General features: G+C 41.8%; 1 long non-coding RNA gene and 1 gene segment (V, D, J or C); one reads left to right on the top strand and one right to left on the bottom strand.

Moving 5' to 3' along the window:
• Window positions 1–4,672: 4,672 nt before the first annotated feature.
• On the top strand, window positions 4,673–5,615 carry LOC127914655 (uncharacterized). The gene is made up of 2 exons (XR_008089244.1): window positions 4,673–4,759; window positions 4,912–5,615. It is a non-coding gene; the product is annotated as an uncharacterized LOC127914655 (long non-coding RNA).
• Window positions 5,616–10,129: 4,514 nt separating this feature from the next.
• On the bottom strand, window positions 10,130–12,135 carry LOC118366421 (Ig kappa-b4 chain C region-like). The segment is given in 3 exon segments: window positions 10,130–10,710; window positions 11,769–11,828; window positions 11,992–12,135. Coding segments are annotated over 3 exon segments (447 nt in total).
• Window positions 12,136–18,388: the final 6,253 nt, after the last annotated feature.

The raw sequence follows: 18,388 nt of genomic DNA, 5'->3' as shown, positions 1-18,388 counted from the left end.
GGTAAAAACATTTTCATTGAAGACATTGTAGATTAATTTACATGTATGAAGTGTGTGTAACGTTAGTGATGTTTTCTCAGAGTGTCATTTCGCATCGCTAGTTATTACATTATTACGTGTACGAACTGTGTGTAATGATATCTCAGAATGCCATTTTGCATCTATTGTATAATAATGCTTAAATATTTGTATCTGGAACTTGTCGTTCAGCATCAGTAGAACATGCCTGACTCTCCTCCACCAGTCATACTAGGAGAATGGTGTAATGCCTCCCATCAAAAAGAGAGCTGGCCCAAGCAAGCACAGACTACACCTGAAGCATGAGGACTTGCAGCGAGTGGTGAACTTCATCAACAACTACACAGAGGATAATGCAATAGTGTTACCAGGACGCCACCCAGGACACAAACTCTTTAGTGGAAAACTGCTGCCATCCCATGTGACAAAAGCAGCAGTGTGGCGTCTCTACAAGGAATCGATGGCAACACTTGGTATGTAAAATCTAAACACGTGTTGATTATTTAATTAACCTCCAACATGATTGGTACTACTTTTATTGATCTCACATCACACAGCTGGTTGGACTGGAGGATGGTACGGTGCTGGTGGAAAGCTATGGTTGGCAGCAACACCCTACTCAGTATTTCAGGTCATTGCCACAGATCAAGCAGTACAATCACTTCAGGTGAATATAATTTTCATTGCATGATATTATTTTTATCTAAACTTAGTGGAATGGGGTTTGTCATTATGGGGTATTTAATCAACTTTAGAATAAGACTGTAACCTAACAAAAGGTCAAAGGGACTGAATACTTTCCGAAGGCATTGTATTTACCACTATTTCATAAAATAAAAATCACCACCCTATTAACTCATCTGCAGTAAAATCTAGTACTCCCAGGTACTTCTCTTCAGCTACCACCTACACATTAAAACCCACTACCCGGGACTCACTGCCACTAATTGTGAAAGGAGACGAAACTGGCTTCATTAAGGGCCGTAAAGTCATGCAACAATGTCAGGCGGCTTCTTAATGTAATTCAAGCCTACCAACAAAGTGCTACGGATGGTCTTGTGCTCTCCCTAGATGCTGAGAAAGCATTTGATCGTGTGGAGTGGTCTTACCTATTATTTGCTCTAAGTCAATTCAGTCTACGGGACAACTTTATATAATGGGTGAAAGTTTTATATGATGATCCTCAGGCTGCTATCCTTACTAATGGACTAAGGTCAAATAGCTTCTCTATACACAGAGGTACCAGACAGGGCTGTCCTTTGTCCCCTCTGATATTCATCTCTAGTCCCGAGACTTCAATTACATCTCTTATTAATATTATTGAATTATTCAGCGAATTCTCAGGCTACAAGATTAACCTAACTAAGTCAGAGGCTATGCCACTTGGTAGCCTACACTCTGTACCTAATACGTCTCCCCCCTTCCCTTTTAAATGGTCTCCCTCAGGTTTCATGTATCTGGGTATATTTGTAATTCCTAAATTCCAGCAAATGTACAAAGCCAATTTTGTTCCCCTGTTTGATACAATAAAACAGGATCTGGAGCGCTGGAACTCTCTCCCGATTTCTTGGTTGGGTAGAATATCCCTCTTGAAAATGAACATTTTACCTAGACTACTTTACCCAATCCAAATGATCCAAGTATTACTCTCCAATAAGGTAATAAAGGATGTAAATGGATGGCTGTTCCTTTATATTGAGTAAACGCAAGCCAAGACTTAAGATGGCAATATTGCAGCTGCCAAGTTCTATGGGCGGCTTGGACCTGCCCAATATCAGGTTCTACCAATGGTGTGCCCACCTTTGTTATATTTCTGACTGGATCATAAATGATGACTCCTCTATTTGGTTAGACATTGCGACTTCTCTTTAAAAATACCCCTATATATACAGGATCTTTTATTTTTCAGAAGTTTCAAGTCTGTAGAAGATCACTGCAATAATCCCGTTACACTTAACACACTCAAAGTATGGAGGTCAGTTCAACACTTCCTGGGAAGGTCCAAACTAACCTCTGCTCTTACCTCAATTCTTAACAACCCAGATTTCAGTCCAGGATTGCTGGATGCTGGCTTTAACTTTTGGCTTAATAAGGGCATACGTAGACTAAATGACTTATTTGCTGATAAGATTTTATTGTCATTTGAGCAGATGGTCGGGAAATATCGACTCACAAAGCAGGACTTTTTCCGCTTCCTACAAGTAAGACATTATATTCTGAAGAGCACCACCTTAATTTGTAACCCTGATGTGTCTGTCATCGAAAGAATGCTTTATGATACTTAAGGTCCTTTTCTGCTGTCAACACACAGAGGGTGAAACAAGTGTGGGAGAAAGAATTGTCTGTTTCTATTGAGGAAGAGATGTGGGAGGACATTTGGAGATATGCAAAAACAATATCTATATGTAATCGTACTAGAGCAATCCAATTAAGAATAATACACAGATTGCATATATCCCCAAATCGCAGACATGATTTAAGCCCCACTTCCTCTTCCCCTCAGTGTCTTAAATGCAAAACTGATACAGGCACCCAAACACATTGTTTATGGTCATGTACCAAAAGATACTGGTCTGGTGTTCTGCAAGAAATTGAAAAGATCCTAGGGGTTGATCTAGAATTGGACCCAGTTTCTTTACTGTTAGGTCTCCCTAGTAGGCATGTTACTTCTGTGGGTAAAAGGAGGCTTTACAACATCCTTACCTTCGCAGCGAGGAAAAACATCCTTTTACAGGGGATTAGTGATAAGGTTCCTTCTATTAAAGATTGGCATAAGATACTATTTGAATGGGTGCCTCTGGAATATCTGACATGTACATTGCATTCTAAAACAGACCAGTTCTACAAAGTATGGGAACCTTATCTAAATGACCTAGAACCTGAGGTATCAGCTATTATGCTGCAAGGATTCTCTTAGAATGGCGGGGATCTATGTATTTCAGAACTACACTGTACGTTCCATGTGTGGAACCTAACCTCTTGGTTTAAACTGAGCTTTTTTGGTTAATTTCTGTTTAAAATGTATGTATTGAGAGACGCAATGATGGGGATGGGGTGAGAGAAGCACCGAGCGGGAAGAGGAAAATGGTGTACGTATGTGTGTGTATGTATGTATGAGTGTATACGTAGGTATGTGTAAGTGAGTGCTGTTTTTTTTTGTTGCTTTGTCTCCGTTGTTGTATCTCTTAATATGGGTGAAAATTGTGAAATTCCAATAAAAAATACTGTTACAAAAAAAAAACACTCCCCCATTCCACTACTTTGACCCTATCTGCTCCTGCACGATGCCAACGACCTGGGAGGATGGGACACCGCCCCTAAACACACCCTGTAACTCTTCTGAAGTCAAATCTTGTTTACTTAAATACTTCTCTGCAGCTGCCACCACAACAGCCTTTCTCTGTAGTTTATATTCCATTTCTGTGGTACAGTTGATAACCATTGCTATGATCGCTAAGAAGACAACCTTACTGAAGCATAACTCACTCGCTGGCCTATCCCTCTGTGCTGGCACAAATCTACTACTCACTGGGATCCTCTCAGTATCACTCACCCTTCACCCATCCTCCTCCTCTTTCTTCGCTGCCGCAGCATGTGAGAGGCACCCTCTGCGCTACTCTGACCACTTCAACCTGCCTCTCTCACACCGGACACCGCTGATCTCCAGCAATAGGAGAACCCCTACTGTTTACACAACTTTATCCAGCCAAACTACACAATCCTCTGTCCCATGCCCTCCTGCACACTTCCCACATCTTGGAATTTCCCTCCTACACACTGCTACAACATGACCATGAACGTTGCACCTGAAACAGAGCAGTGGATTCTGCACAAAAGCTCTAACAGGATAACTAATACATCATAACATGACTTTGTCAGGCTCAAAACTCAAAAGGACTGACAATGACTCCTCTGTTTCACCGCTGGGTGGAAAAGGAGTTGCGGGTAGCTGAATCAGTGTGTAGTAGAGCTGAACAACAAGAGTCAAACTAGAGCTACTGTATGTCTAGAAGACCTTAAATCATAACTGATCACCTAATATTTCTCCTGACCATTAACTACATGTTGACTCTGTTGAGTAACTCAAGGAAAACCATCAACCAAACTGAATTAGAGATATACAATGATCAAAACCCTAAAGATGTATTATTCATTTGTGTTTTGAATAGTTAGAATTTAATCAAGATGATTAAAACATATACAATAAAGCCCCTAAACATTACCAATATATCCTCCCTCACACCACTGTGGTAGTTCCAGAGAGCAGCAGGTGAAGCAGGAGACTGGAGACGTCAGAGCTCTGGAGATCTCCCTTTAGATCAGTCAGTCAGCAGCATCAGTCCACACACAGACTGCAGTTATTAACCCTGACCACTGGAGAGACACAGAAAGATACTATCTGTTATAATAACACAGTAATAACAATATGCTCCATTTGTAGATGTCTATAATTAATATATCAGTCCCCATTCAGCACTTATATCAGAAACCAGTAACAAAGTTATCATGTGTCTACATCACACAACAGGTATTAATAAAATTGGACTGTCTAGGAAGGCAATTTACATATAAGATACTTTGCATTGGCAGCACATGCTTCAGTGGTCTGTGAGTGTTTATAGCCCTGTGAGAGTTTAACACAGTTTAACACAATGACTGATAGCTGTCCTTCATGACAACAGAACTTCAACAATGGCTTTGATTATGAGATTCTTGTGGATATTGATGTTCTTAATTCAGGGTAAGACTATTGAATATCATGATCTGCAAATTATTTTTCTTATCAAAATATTAAATGTAAATTGCCTCTGTCTCAAAACAGATTGAGATTCATGAACATGTAGACAAAACAAACACAGTTTAATGAACAATTCTTAAATGTCTCTGTTTCAGAATCCAGAGGACAGGTCACTGTGACACAGACTCCTACAGTGAAAACTGTTCTCCCAGGACAGAAAGTCTCTATGATCTGTAAAGCCAGCAGTAATGTGTATAGTAATTGTCACAATGGTCAGTCATCGGGCCATCAGTGTCTATCCTGGTACCAACAGAAACCAGGAGAAAAACCCAAACTAACGATGCTTCCAGGGAACACACTCCATTCTGGGACTCCATCTAGATTCAGTGGCAGTGGATCAGGGAGTGACTTCACTCTGACCATCAGTGGAGTCCAGGCTGAAGATGCAGGAGATTACTACTGTCAGAGTTTACACACAGACTGGCTTGGTAGCACCTTTTGGTCCACAGTGATACAGAGTCGTACAAAAACCTCCCTCAGTCAGACTGTACAGTGACTGTACTGATACAGCTGGGACCTACTGCAGGTGATGAGGGGAAGAGACAGTGACATGGAACACTGATCAGTAGAGGAGGTCATTTTTGAATATGTTTAGAAAGTATCATTCAGATCACATGTTCCTCATCATCATCATCATCATTATCTTTGTTATCAAGGTTGAGACTAGTTATGTTTGTCATGGCCTGAAAGTTCACTTATAAAAGTTAGACGTTTTGAAAAGCATTTATTTTACATTTTTATTTAATTGGACTATTTTCCCAGATTAGTCTCATTGAGATTAAACATCTATTTTACAAGAGATACCTGGTCAAAACAGCAGCACACAAAGTTGTACACAGATTTACAACATAAAACACAACGCTTTACACACAATTACAACATAAAACACAACGCACTACAGTTTAAAAACAGAAATGCACACATTGAGAAGGCAATAAGTATTTATAGAGGTGTAGTGCATCTGGGGGTCAAAAACATTGACAGCCCCCCACACTTCATTGTCCACCATAGTTTTTACCCAAGCTAGAGTAGTCAGTCTACAGTCTACCCTAGCTACAGTAATCAGTCTACAGTCGACCCTAGCTACAGTAATCAGTATACAGTCGACCCTAGCTACAGTAGTCAGTCTACAGTCTACCCTAGCTACAGTAATCAGTCTACAGTCGACCCTAGCTACAGTAATCAGTCTACAGTCTACCCTAGCTACAGTAATCAGTCTACAGTCTACCCTAGCTACAGTAGTCAGTCTACAGTCTACCCTAGCTACAGTAGTCAGTCAACAGTCGACCCTAGCTACAGTAGTCAGTCTACAGTCTACCCTAGCTACAGTAGTCAGTCTACAGTCGACCCTAGCTACTCATTCAAAGAGAGGACCTCCTAGAAAGTTTTTTTTAACACAGCTATGTAAGGGCTTTAGGTACAGTCAACAAGATAGAGTCATGTGAGTGTAGATGATATTTGTAATTTGTCTGGTTGACAATGGAGGTGCACAGGCCAAATGGGAGCTATTAACAGTCCAAATGCGAGTAAGAAGCAAAACAATAAGGCTAAGCAATAATTCATGAGGCCATGTGTTATGACATTTTTATCATTGCTGTGATATCGTCATAGCCTTGAGGCGAAGAACATGATCTGTGTCCAAAACATATGGCCTCGAGTATATTATTGCCTTTATACAAAGGCTTACCAGCATAAAAATATATATATATATATATTTTATTTCCCAAACCATGTGTTTCTCAACAAAACGTGATGCTACATTCACTAACACTGTTTGTCAAGTGACGTTTTAATCACATTTTCAATGTACCACATCAAAATAAATAAAAAATAATAAACCCCGATGCACAACCAATGTCCAAAAATGGCAATTTTGCTTAAACCATTGGCGCACATTGGAGCTAAAACAATGACGACATGCATACATAAAGTTCCAAAGTACTCCCATTTGTGGTAACTCACTACTCGTAGATATTGCCTCAGCAAAGTATAGTAGTTCTGTGCAGGTGTCCTCAATCGACAAGTGGATCTTGTGAGGACAAGATCCACAGCAAACACAGCTACCAAAACTCCGTAGCAGCAACAGACATCCCTGTGAAACCCAAACTCGTCAATCGTCCACAAGCAGTTCTCTCCAGGTCTCACACGATGAAAGGCTAACCTCGAGGATGTCAAATGTCTCCACAATGCAAAGGCAACTTCAGTCTCCAATAAGTCTTCATTTTAATTAGACCTTTATTTAACTAGGCAAGTCAGTCAAGAACAAATTCTTATTTTCAATGATGACATAGGAACAGTGGGTGAACCGCCTTGTTCAGGGGCAGAACGACAGAGGTTTACCTTGTCAGCTCTGGGATTCAATCTTGCAACCTTTCGGTTACTAGTCCAACGCTCTAACCACTAGGCTACCTGCCGCCCCATTAACAAAATAATAATACTCTTTTATAAAAATTTTAAAAATCATGATTTCCCTTCAAAACTCTGGAGGTGTGTTTTTGTTCTCTCTTTATCTCCTTTAGTCGTTTTTCTTCACCAACGCCGATCACGTTTCTCCTCTACATCTTCCACTACCTTTTTCCCAGGCCTCCTGTTAACCAGGTCCACTATCCCATTGGCCACAACTTAACAAGCTACCTCATTGGCCAATACTTAACAAGATAAGTGAGAAACACATTTAAAAGTCAACCAACCTATTCACTTGTACATTAATAAAGAAACATTGCTTTAAAAAAAATGCATTAACACCATTACAAATCAAATAAACTCTATACTCTATACTTCTTTTTACATGGGTATTACAGATGTTTATCCCCTTTTCTGACAGCCATTCCAGAATGCACTTCACTGCCCAGTTGGTCGGTCTTGATGTAGCTAGCTTCCTAATTCACTATTCTATGTCGTCTATAGCAGCGCTAATGTTACTGATTTCTGCATGACTAACATTAATGCTAGCCCCAGGTTGCTGGTCCACTTGCTCTTCTTCTTGTTTCATTTATTTCATATCCTGCTCCTCCTCTTCTTTTTGGCATCATTCTTCAAACATTAGTGGATGAAACACTACATTTAAAATCATCCATGACAAGATACAGGTGCTAAGACTAGTAGTTGTAAAAGTAATAGTGGTGGCGCGCTGATCCATTTGAGTAGAGAGCAGAGAAAGGAATCCGAAAATGTACTTAACTTTGTTTCAACAAGTCAAAATAAGTTTATATTACCCCTCAGATACCCTAAAATGTAAGAGGAGAAAGTGGAGAAAAAAAGGGGCCTCGCCCATCTTTTTGTTCTGTTTCTATGGAGGCAACCCAGTTGTTCGTTATACAACAAACAAAAATATGAACGCAACATGTAAAGTGTTTCATGAGCTGAAATGAAAGATCCCAGAATTGTTCCATACGCACAAAAAGCTTATATTTCAACAACAACAAAAAATGACACAAATGTGTTTACATCCCTGTTAGTGAGCATTTCTGATTTTGCCAAGATTATCCATCCACCTGACAGGTGTGGCATATCAAGAAGCTGATTAAACAGCATGATCATTATACAGTTGCACCTTGTGCTGGGGACAATACAAGGCCACTCTAAAATGTGTCAAGATCTGTTTCTGTAAAAGAAAAAGCCCACTTTAAATCTTAGCTTCATATCAAGCTCATTCATATGTTTTCAAACGTTAAATCATTCTCAATCTGAATTACTAAAGGTATTTGTATGCAGGGATTATAGAACCATCTAATGAGTGAAGATGTAATCAATCTGAGACAATCTTACGAGAACATGAAAACTCTATGTATTTGGTTTTGCCCGCGTTAAGTATGAGTTTTGAATCAGTAAGGGCTTTCTGCACAGATGCAAAATCCCACTGTCACAGCTAGGTCAGCAGTCAGGGCTGTTACATAATAGTACATAATAGTATCATCCGCATATAGATGAATTATTTTTCTTTTTACAAATTGACCAATAACATTTACAGTGGGGGAAAAAAGTATTTAGTCAGCCACCAATTGTGCAAATTCTCCCACTTAAAAATATGAGAGGCCTGTAATGTTCATCATAGGTACACTTCAACTATGACAGACAAAATGAAAAAAAAAATCCAGAAAATCACATTGTAGGATTTTTAATTAATTTATTTGCAAATGATGGTGGAAAATAAGTATTTTTTAAGTGGGAGAACTTGCACAATTGGTGGCTGACTAAATACTTTTTTGCCCCACTGTAAATTATTGTATGTTTTTAAACACAATTCCTGTCCATATGCAAAGCAATATCTACAGAAGTTAAACAAAAGGTGTTATGACCTCAACATTACTTCATAGTTACAATCACTTCAGCCCCCCAAAACAAGTCCTCATATGGACCTCAACCAAATGTCTGATTTAAATGGATGTGATCTTCTAACATTATATGAACTATTTTGATGAGCAGGTTACTGACTATTACATCTGTTAATGAGAAATCATGCTTGGCTCAAACATCAGACACATGTACTCTACAGATGGGAGGAGCTATGGGACGGACAGGCTCATCATAATGGCTGAAATGGAATGCATGTTGTGTTGATTTGATTCCATTCCAGCCATTACAATTATGCCATGTTCCTATTGCTCCTCCCACCAGCCTCCTCTGCACTACATACACTATCTACATGAAGTATAATACCCATTTTATCTGTAATTAATTCCATGGTGCCATATCATTTATGTCCCTCTCCCTGATTTCACCATAGAGGTTAAAACCAATCCACTCCCTCACATCTGACCTAGTACATGGTATTTCAGGTAGTGAAACTGTTCAACTGCTGGACTGGTAGCTGTGGGAGTGAAACTGAGATTTACATAGACAGGGCTGGGTGGTTCTGCTTGTCCCAGAATAGAGCAGCAATGTCACCAGATGTTCACTCTGTTCCCAGGGGGTTGGAGGTAGAGAAGACTCTATCTTGAAGATGTGATACTTTTAATATTAAGTGGACAAATGTATTGCATTTAAGCAAAATACATGAATGATCATATTGGTGAGAGCCAGACATATCGATCAAATGTTCAAATGCATTAGGGTCAGGGTTAGAGGGTCAGGGTTAGAGGGTCAGGGTTAGAGGGTCAGGGTTAGAGGGTCAGGGTTCTAGGTTTGAATCGGTTGATCCACTTCCATCTCTGACAAGTGGAAGCTAAAGAGGGGGGTGCACTAAACAATGAGGTTTAGATCTGATAGTTTCAAAGAAACTGTGAATCTGGCTTGATTAATATGTTGCTGTATCATTCAACAACATTTAAGATTAAAGTCTATTTGGGTTTATTTAAAGAGACAATGAAAATATTTGTTCCAAAGGGAAATCTTTATTTTCATGTATTCATCAAAGCAAACATTCCTACAGCATCTAATTGTAATAAAACAGAACACATCAAATCTAACAATGATACAACCTCAGTCTACAGAGAGGATTGACACATGAACTCAAGCAAAGCCCTCTGTTAGTCTACATGTCAGAGATCAATAAGACAGAGAACATCTGATCTCAGAACAGAGTCAAAGCAGAGGAACCAGCAGCCTCTCTCCACAGGGGTGTGTGTCTGAGGGGTCCTATCCAGAACAGTCAGCCCTCCTCAGGGTCTTAGTGACCGGATTCTGGGATTTCTGCTGGGCTTCACAAGTCACCTCTCCTGCCTTGGTCCACTCCTGGGCAGTGAGAGTCAGGGTGCTGCTCCAGCTGTACAGGCCATCCTTCTCCAGGACCCTAGAACTGGTCTCCTGGTTCTTGTTGGTCCCGTCCACTTTCCAGCTCATGGTCCAGTCTGAGGGGAAGCCCTTGTTGGCCAGACATGTCAGGGTGGCTGTTGTTGTACTGGACAGCTCCTCACTAGAGGGGGGCAGGACGGTGAGGGTGGGGGCACTGTTACCTGGAACAAACAGAACACATCAACTGCAACTACTATGTCTAAAAGATTTATAAAAGCAATAGACATACAAATACATTGATTTGGAAATGCCTTTTAAATATAATGTAGTTAGATTGGTAAAGGTTTGAAGAAAACACTAAACATAATATGATAGATATACAATGCAGATTTATGAACAATATGAGTCAAGTGTAAGTGGTTATCTTTAGCGTTACTATTATGTCAGATATTTTAGGATTGTTCTGATCAGAATACTCAGACCATCTACAGTATATTAAGATAATCCAGAGGTTGTATACAGACATAAGACTCTTTTACAATGCAACAATAACCGGAATAACCAACACTTTAAGAGTTATAAAGTCTGCTCTCAAACAAATCAGACATACAAAAAAACCTACTATTTAACATTTTGATTGAATAAAATATTATTTGAAAGAAGGCTCAGTGTAAAGCAATAGAAAAATGCAATATATTTAAAATAAAGATTTATAAAATCGTAATATATTTAAGCAAGTTAAAAAAAAATGTAATCAGAAAGAAATATGAAGAGAGCTTGTTACTTACTTCCAACATCAAGTCTGGTTCCGCTACCAAAAGTGTACCACAGTGATACAATCCCTATTACTGCTGGTACAAAAACCTTCTGACTATTGGGGAAGCTGAATTTCTTTAGACTGTAGTTCAAATATCTAACTCTAATATGGTATGAATAATTGCCAAATATTGTTTTATCTTCTACATTTTAAAGGAAGTGTTTATTGTTTATTTTTTTTCAACCTACTGTTTATTTTATAGTTTCGACTCGGTGCCGTGTGTTTATTCATACAACTAGTCTAAGATGTAGGCTAATCTCTAACATCTTTCAAAAATGCAAGTCAAATTTGATTAGATGTAATAACATTTATATTCTATTTGACCATAGTCTGTGAAGGCCTTGTACTGCTGGCCTTGTGTATTTTTTGTATTTAAATCCTCAATATTGAGGTTAAATGTATAGAGAAATTGAAACACAACATAAAAACGTGAATAAAACAGTTAATTTGGTGTTTACTTACTTCCAACATCAAGTCTGGTGCCACTACCAAAAGTCCACCACAGTGATACAATCACTATTACTGCTGGTACAAAAACCTCTCTGTGTTGTGTTACTGCAGCTGTTACAGTGAAGATCACTCATACAGAATCATAATCAACACAGATACACTTTAACATCTTCCAGGTAGAACAAACACTTCATAATTACATTTCTAGGGGGTAGAAATATGAATTGTATCTTACATCCAGATAATAGTATTTGTTCCTTCCTCTGTGTATCAGGTTCTCCTAGTCTGGAGGAACAGTCCAGCATTAGATCAGTGTTGCTAGTATTCCTCCATATTGTCCATATGAAAGACAACAGCAGCAGCAGTAGTGATAGTGATCCATGTTGTATATTCCTTTATTAAACATGTTGATCTCAGATTTAACAGTGGAGGTAAAGTCACAGAGGACAGACAACACTACCAGAGGAATCCTACCAGCTTTAGTTTAGAGAAGTGTTCACTAACTGATTAGAGGAACTTACATGAGAGACCAAGCATGAGTGAACAGACAGTTCATTATATCTTATGTGGCAGGGTCTACAGACAATCACAATCACGGATTACAAAAAGAAAACCAGCCGTGTTGCGAATATCGACGCCTTGCTCCCAGACAAATTAAACAATCTCTTTCCTCACTTTGAGGACAATACAGTGCAACTGACACGGCCCGCTACCAAAGCCTGTGGGCTCTCCTTCTCCGTGGCCAATGTGAGTAAAACATTTACACGTGTTAACCCTCGCAAGGCTGCCGGCTCATCCCTAGCCGTCTCCTCAGAGCATGCGCAGACCAACTGGCTGGTGTGTTTACAGACATATTCAATCAATCCCTATCCCAGTCTGTTGTCCCCACATGCTTCAAGATGGCCACCATTTTTCCTTTTCCCAAGAAAGCTAACTGAACTAAATGACTATCGCCCCGTCGTCATGAAGTGCTTTGAGAGACTAGTCAAGGATCATATCACATCCACCCTACCTGACACCCTAGACCCTCTCCAATTTGCTTACCGCCCCAATAGGTCCACAGACGATGCCATCACACTGCATACTGCCCTATCCCATTTGGACAAGAGGAATACCTATGCAAGAATGCTGTTCATTGACTACACCTCAGCATTCAACTCTATAGTACACTCCAAACTCATCATTAAGCTAGAGACTCCGGGTCTCGACCCCGCCCTGTGCAACTGGGTCCTGGAATTTCTGACGGGCCGCCCCCCAGGTGGTGAAGGTAGGAAACAACATATCCACTCCGCAGATCCTCAACACTTGGACCCCACAAGGGTGCGTTCTCAGCCCTCTCCTGTACTCCCTGTTCACCCATGACTGCTTATGCATGCATGCCTCCAACTCAATCATCAAGTTTGCAGACGACACTAGAGTGATAGGCTTGGTTACCAACAACGACGGGACAGCCTACAGGGAGGAGGTGAGGGGCCTCGGAGTGTGGTGTCAGGAAAATAACCTCACACTCAACGTCAACAAAACAAAGGAGATGATCGTGGACTTCAGGAAACAGCAGAGTGAGCACCTCCCCATCCACATCGACAGGACAGTAGTGGAGAAGGTGAAACATTTTAAGTTCCTCTGTGTACACATCACGGACAAACTAAAATGGTCCACCCACACAGACAGCGTGGTGAAGAAGGCGCAACAGCGCCTCTTCAACCTCAAGAGGCTGAAGAAATATGGCTTGTCACCAAAAACAGTCACAAACTTTTACAGATGCACAATCAAGAGCATCCTTTCGAGCTGTATCACCGCCTGGTACAGCAACTATGGAGGGTAGTACGGTCTGCAAAATGCATCACCGGGGGCAAACTACCTGCCCTCCAGGACACCTACACCACCTAATGTCACAGGAAGGCCAAAAAGATCATCAAGGACAACAACCACCCGAGCCACTGCCTGTTCACCCTGCTATCATCCAGAAGGCGAGGTCAGTACAGGTGCATCAAAGCTGAGACCGAGACTGAAAAACAGCTTCTATCTCAAGGCCATCAGTCTGTTAAACAGCCATCACTAACATAGAGAGGCTGCTGCCAACATACAGACTCAATCTCTGGCCACTTTAATAAATGGATCACTAGTCACTTTAAATAACGCCACTTTAATAATGTTTACATGTCCTACATTACTCATCTCATATGCATATACTGTATTGTATACCATCTACTGCATCTTGCCTACGCCGCACAACCATCGCTCATCCATATATTTATACATACATATTCAACTTCAACTTACTCTCAAAATAGTTCATTTAACACACAGCACTACTGATATTATTTGCTATTATACTGTAACATTCAGCTCTAAAACACTAATGTTTCCAGAACTAGCTTCATGTGGGGACTTTCAAGACCTTTACAATGGCTTCTCCTGTCTCTAGATGCTACACTGACTTTTCCGGGAAGGGTGTCGACCTGGGCTACCCTGCAGGTGTACACCTCTCCCTCTTCCCAGCGTGCCTTGCTCAGGGTCAGGTTGCTGCGGCTGTGAAAGACACCATTCTTTTCCTCTGTGGTGGTCAGGACCCCCTCCATCACCTCTGCCCTGACCACCTCCCAGATCACCAACACCTCCTCGGGGCAATAGCAGCTCAGCAGGCAGGCCAGTGTGGCCGAGACCCCAGAGAGCAGCTCAGAGGACAGGGGGAGCAGAGACACTGTGGGCCTGACAGAAGAACCAGCTAGAGGAGAGGAGAGAGGAGGTTCAGCTACTACTAATAATGTTTAATGGGAGAGGCCGTACATAAACCTCCCTCAGTCAGACTGTACAGTGACTGTACTGCTACAGCTGGGACCTACTGCAGGTGCTGAGGGGAGGAGAGGATCCAGTATAACGACACAGGGTGTAGTAGAGCTGAACAACATGAGAGTCAAACTAGAGCTAGAAGACCATTACTGATCACTAAATGTTTCTCCTCACCATTAACTACATGTTGACTCTGTTGAGTAATTCAAGGAAAACCATCAACCAATCTGAATAGAGATATTGTGCAATGATCAAAACCCCTAAAGATGACTTGTGTTTTGAATAGCAAAATGATTCAAACACATACAATAAAGCCCCTAAACATTACCCATACATCCTCCCTCACACCACTGTGGTAGTTCCAGAGAGCAGCAGGTGAAGCAGGAGACTGGAGATGTCAGAGCTCTGGAGATCTCCCTTTCAGATCAATCAGTCAGCAGCACTACAGTCCACACAGACTGCAGTTACTGAGCCTGACCACTCGGGAGAGAATGAGAGCAGATACTGTCTGATCTAATAACACATTAATAACAATATGCTCCATTTGTAGATGTCTACAATCAATACATCAGTCCCCATTCAGCAGGTACTGTATATCAGAAACCCTGTCAGTGATTACATAGCTATCATGTTTCTACATCACATCACACAACATTTATTAATAAAATCTGGAAGACTATTTAAGTGAAAAAGCCAGAGGAGGTGTTGTATATGGCCAATATACCATGGTTAAAGGCTGTTCTTAAGCACGACTCAACGCGGAGTGTCTGGACACAGACCTTAGCCTGGCATATTTGCCATATATCACAAACCCCTGAGGTGCTTTATTTATGTTATAAAATGGTTACCAAAATAATTAGAGCAGTAAAAATAAAAGTTGTTTTCATACCCATGGTATACGGTCTCATAGACCACGGCTGCCAGCCAATCATCGCTGAGCGCTCGAACACCCCAGTTTATAATTACATATAAGACACTTTGATTTGAGATAACATAACATGATTATAACCCACTTAAACAATCTAAGGTTCTGTCAAGTTATAACCTCTCTCCTGCCACACCCGGCTAGAACCTTCCAGAACCTTCCCAGCCTATGATTGAGCCCAGATGAGGCTTGTTTACCAATCAAGGCCATGACTGGCTGGACAATGAGCCTCAACCATTAAAATGCTGCTGTTCACACAGAACCCTTCAACTACAGTATCCATGTGGCATCAAAAAGTATATTTGCATAGTAAGGACACTTTGCATAGACAGCACATGCTTCAGCGCTCTAAGAGTGTTTATAGCCCTGTGTGTTTTACATTTCATGTCTGAGAACTGTCCTTGATGATAACAGAACCCACAACAACCATGACTTTTAACACCTTCTTCATCTGGATATTTGCTCTGTGTCTCCAAGGTAAAATATTTAACAGAAAATGACCTGGACCTTATTAACAATAATATATAGAATCTCCTTACAGTTGATGTTAAAATGATGCATTGGAGAAATGTATGAGAGATGGAATGTTAATGATACATGCCATCTCTGTTTCAGAGACCAGAGGCCAGTACACTGTGTCTCAGACTCCTGCAGTGAAAGCTGTTTCAGTGGGTCACTCAGTCAGTCTCAGCTGTAAGACCAGCAGTGCTGTTTACAGTAACAACTATGGACAGAGGATGGCCTGGTACCAACAGAAACCCAGAGGAGCTCCTAAACTCCTTATTTACTATGCTACAACACTTCAGTCTGGGACTCCATCTAGATTCAGTGGTAGTGGATCTGGGAGTGACTTCACTCTGACCATCAGTGGAGTCCAGGCTGAAGATGCAGGAGATTACTACTGTCAGAGTTACCACAGTGGTTATGTGTTCACACAGTGATACAGAGTCGTACTAAAACCTCCCTCAGTCAGACTGCACAGTGACTGTACAGCTACAGCTGGGACCTACTGCAGGTGCTGAGGGGGAAGAGACAGTGACAGAGAGTGAAACAGAAGTCCTTGTCAGTCCTTTTGAGTTTTGAGTCTATATTAGTTATCCTTTTGTGCAGAATCCACTGTACATGTTGCTACAGTGTGTGGGAGGGAGATTCCAAGATGTGGGAAGTGTGCATGAGGGCATGGGATAGAGGATTGTGCAGTTTCGGGGATAAAGTTGTGTCAACTGTAGGGGTGCTGATGTTGCTAGAGATCGTGTCAGGTGCGAGAGAGGCAGGTTGACGTGACCAAAGTTAGATTAGTGCAGAGGGTGTCATATGCTGAGGCAATGAAGTGGAAGAGGATGGGTCAAGAGTGAGGGATCCCAGTGAGTAGTAGATTTGTGCCAGCACAGAGGGATAGGGCAGCGAGTGAGTTATGCTTCAGTAAGGTTGTCGTCTTAGCGTTCATAGCAATGGTTATCAACTGTACTATAGAAATGGAACATAAATGCAGGTGTAGAAGCATGGTGGCTAGGAAAAAAGAGAGGAACCAGGCTATGTGGGGTGGCCAGTCCTCTTCTGGCTGTGCCGGGTGGAGATTATAACAGAACATGGCCAAGATGTTCAAATGTTCATAAATGACCAGCATGGTCGAATAATAATAAGGCAGAACAGTTGAAACTGGAGCAGCAGCACAGCCAGGTGGACTGGGGGCAGCAAGGAGTCATCATGTCAGGTAGTCCTGGGGCATGGTCCTAGGGCTCAGGTCCTCCGAGAGAGAGAAAGAAAGAGAGAAAGAGAGAATTAGAGAGAGCACATGTGGGGTGGCCAGTCCTCTTCTGGCTGTGCCAGGTGGAGATTATAACAGAACATGGCCAAGATGTTCAAATGTTCATAAATGACCAGCATGGTTGAATAATAATAAGGCAGAACAGTTGAAACTGGAGCAGCAGCACGGCCAGGTGGACTGGGGACAGCAAAGAGTCATCATGTCAAGTAGTCCTGGGGCATGGTCCTAGGGCTCAGGTCCTCCGAGAGAGAGAAAGAAAGAGAGAAAGAGAGAATTAGAGAAAGCACACTTAAATTCACACAGGACACCGAATAGGACAGGAGAAGTACTCCAGATATAACAAACTGACCCTAGCCCCCCGACACATAAACTACTGCAGCATAAATACTGGAGGCTGAGACAGGAGGGGTCGGGAGACACTGTTGCCCCATCCGAGGACACCCCCGGACAGGGCCAAACAGGAAGGATATAACCCCACCCACTTTGCCAAAGCACAGCCCCCCACACCACTAGAGGGATATCTTCAACCACCAACTTGTCCATCCTGAGACAAGGCTGAGTATAGCCCACAAAGATCTCCGCCATGGCACAAACCAAGGGGGGGGGGGGCAACCCAGACAGGATGACCACATCAGTTAATCAACCCACTCAGGTGACGTACCCCTTCCAGGGACAGCATGAGAGAGCCCCAGTAAGCCAGTGACTCAGCCCCTGTAATAGGGTTAGAGGCAGAGAATCCCAGTGGAAAGAGGGGAACTGGCCAGGCAGAGACAGCAAGGGCGGTTCGTTGCTCCAGAGCCTTTCCGTTCACCTTCCCACTCCTGGGCCAGACTACACTCAATCATGTGACTCACTGAAGAGATGAGTCTTCAGTAAAGACTTAAATGTTGAGACCGAGTTTGCGTCTCTGACGTGGGTAGGCAGACCGTTCCATAAAAATGGAGCTCTATAGGAGAAATCCCTGCCTAGAGGCTGTTTGCTTAGAAATTCTAGGGACAATTAGGAGGCCTGCATCTTGTGACCGTAGCGTGCGTGTAGGTATGTACGGCAGGACCAAATCAGAGAGATAGGTAGGAGCAAGCCCATGTAATGCTTTGTAGGTTAGCAGTAAAACCTTGAAATCAGCCCTTGCTTTGACAGGAACCC

The sequence above is a fragment of the Oncorhynchus keta genome, chromosome 33 (assembly GCF_023373465.1).
Source record: "Oncorhynchus keta strain PuntledgeMale-10-30-2019 chromosome 33, Oket_V2, whole genome shotgun sequence".
Taxonomy (NCBI): Eukaryota; Metazoa; Chordata; class Actinopteri; order Salmoniformes; family Salmonidae; genus Oncorhynchus; species Oncorhynchus keta.
The sequence above is the reverse complement of the archived record's forward strand: the minus strand, read 5'-3'. Positions and strand labels throughout refer to the sequence as shown.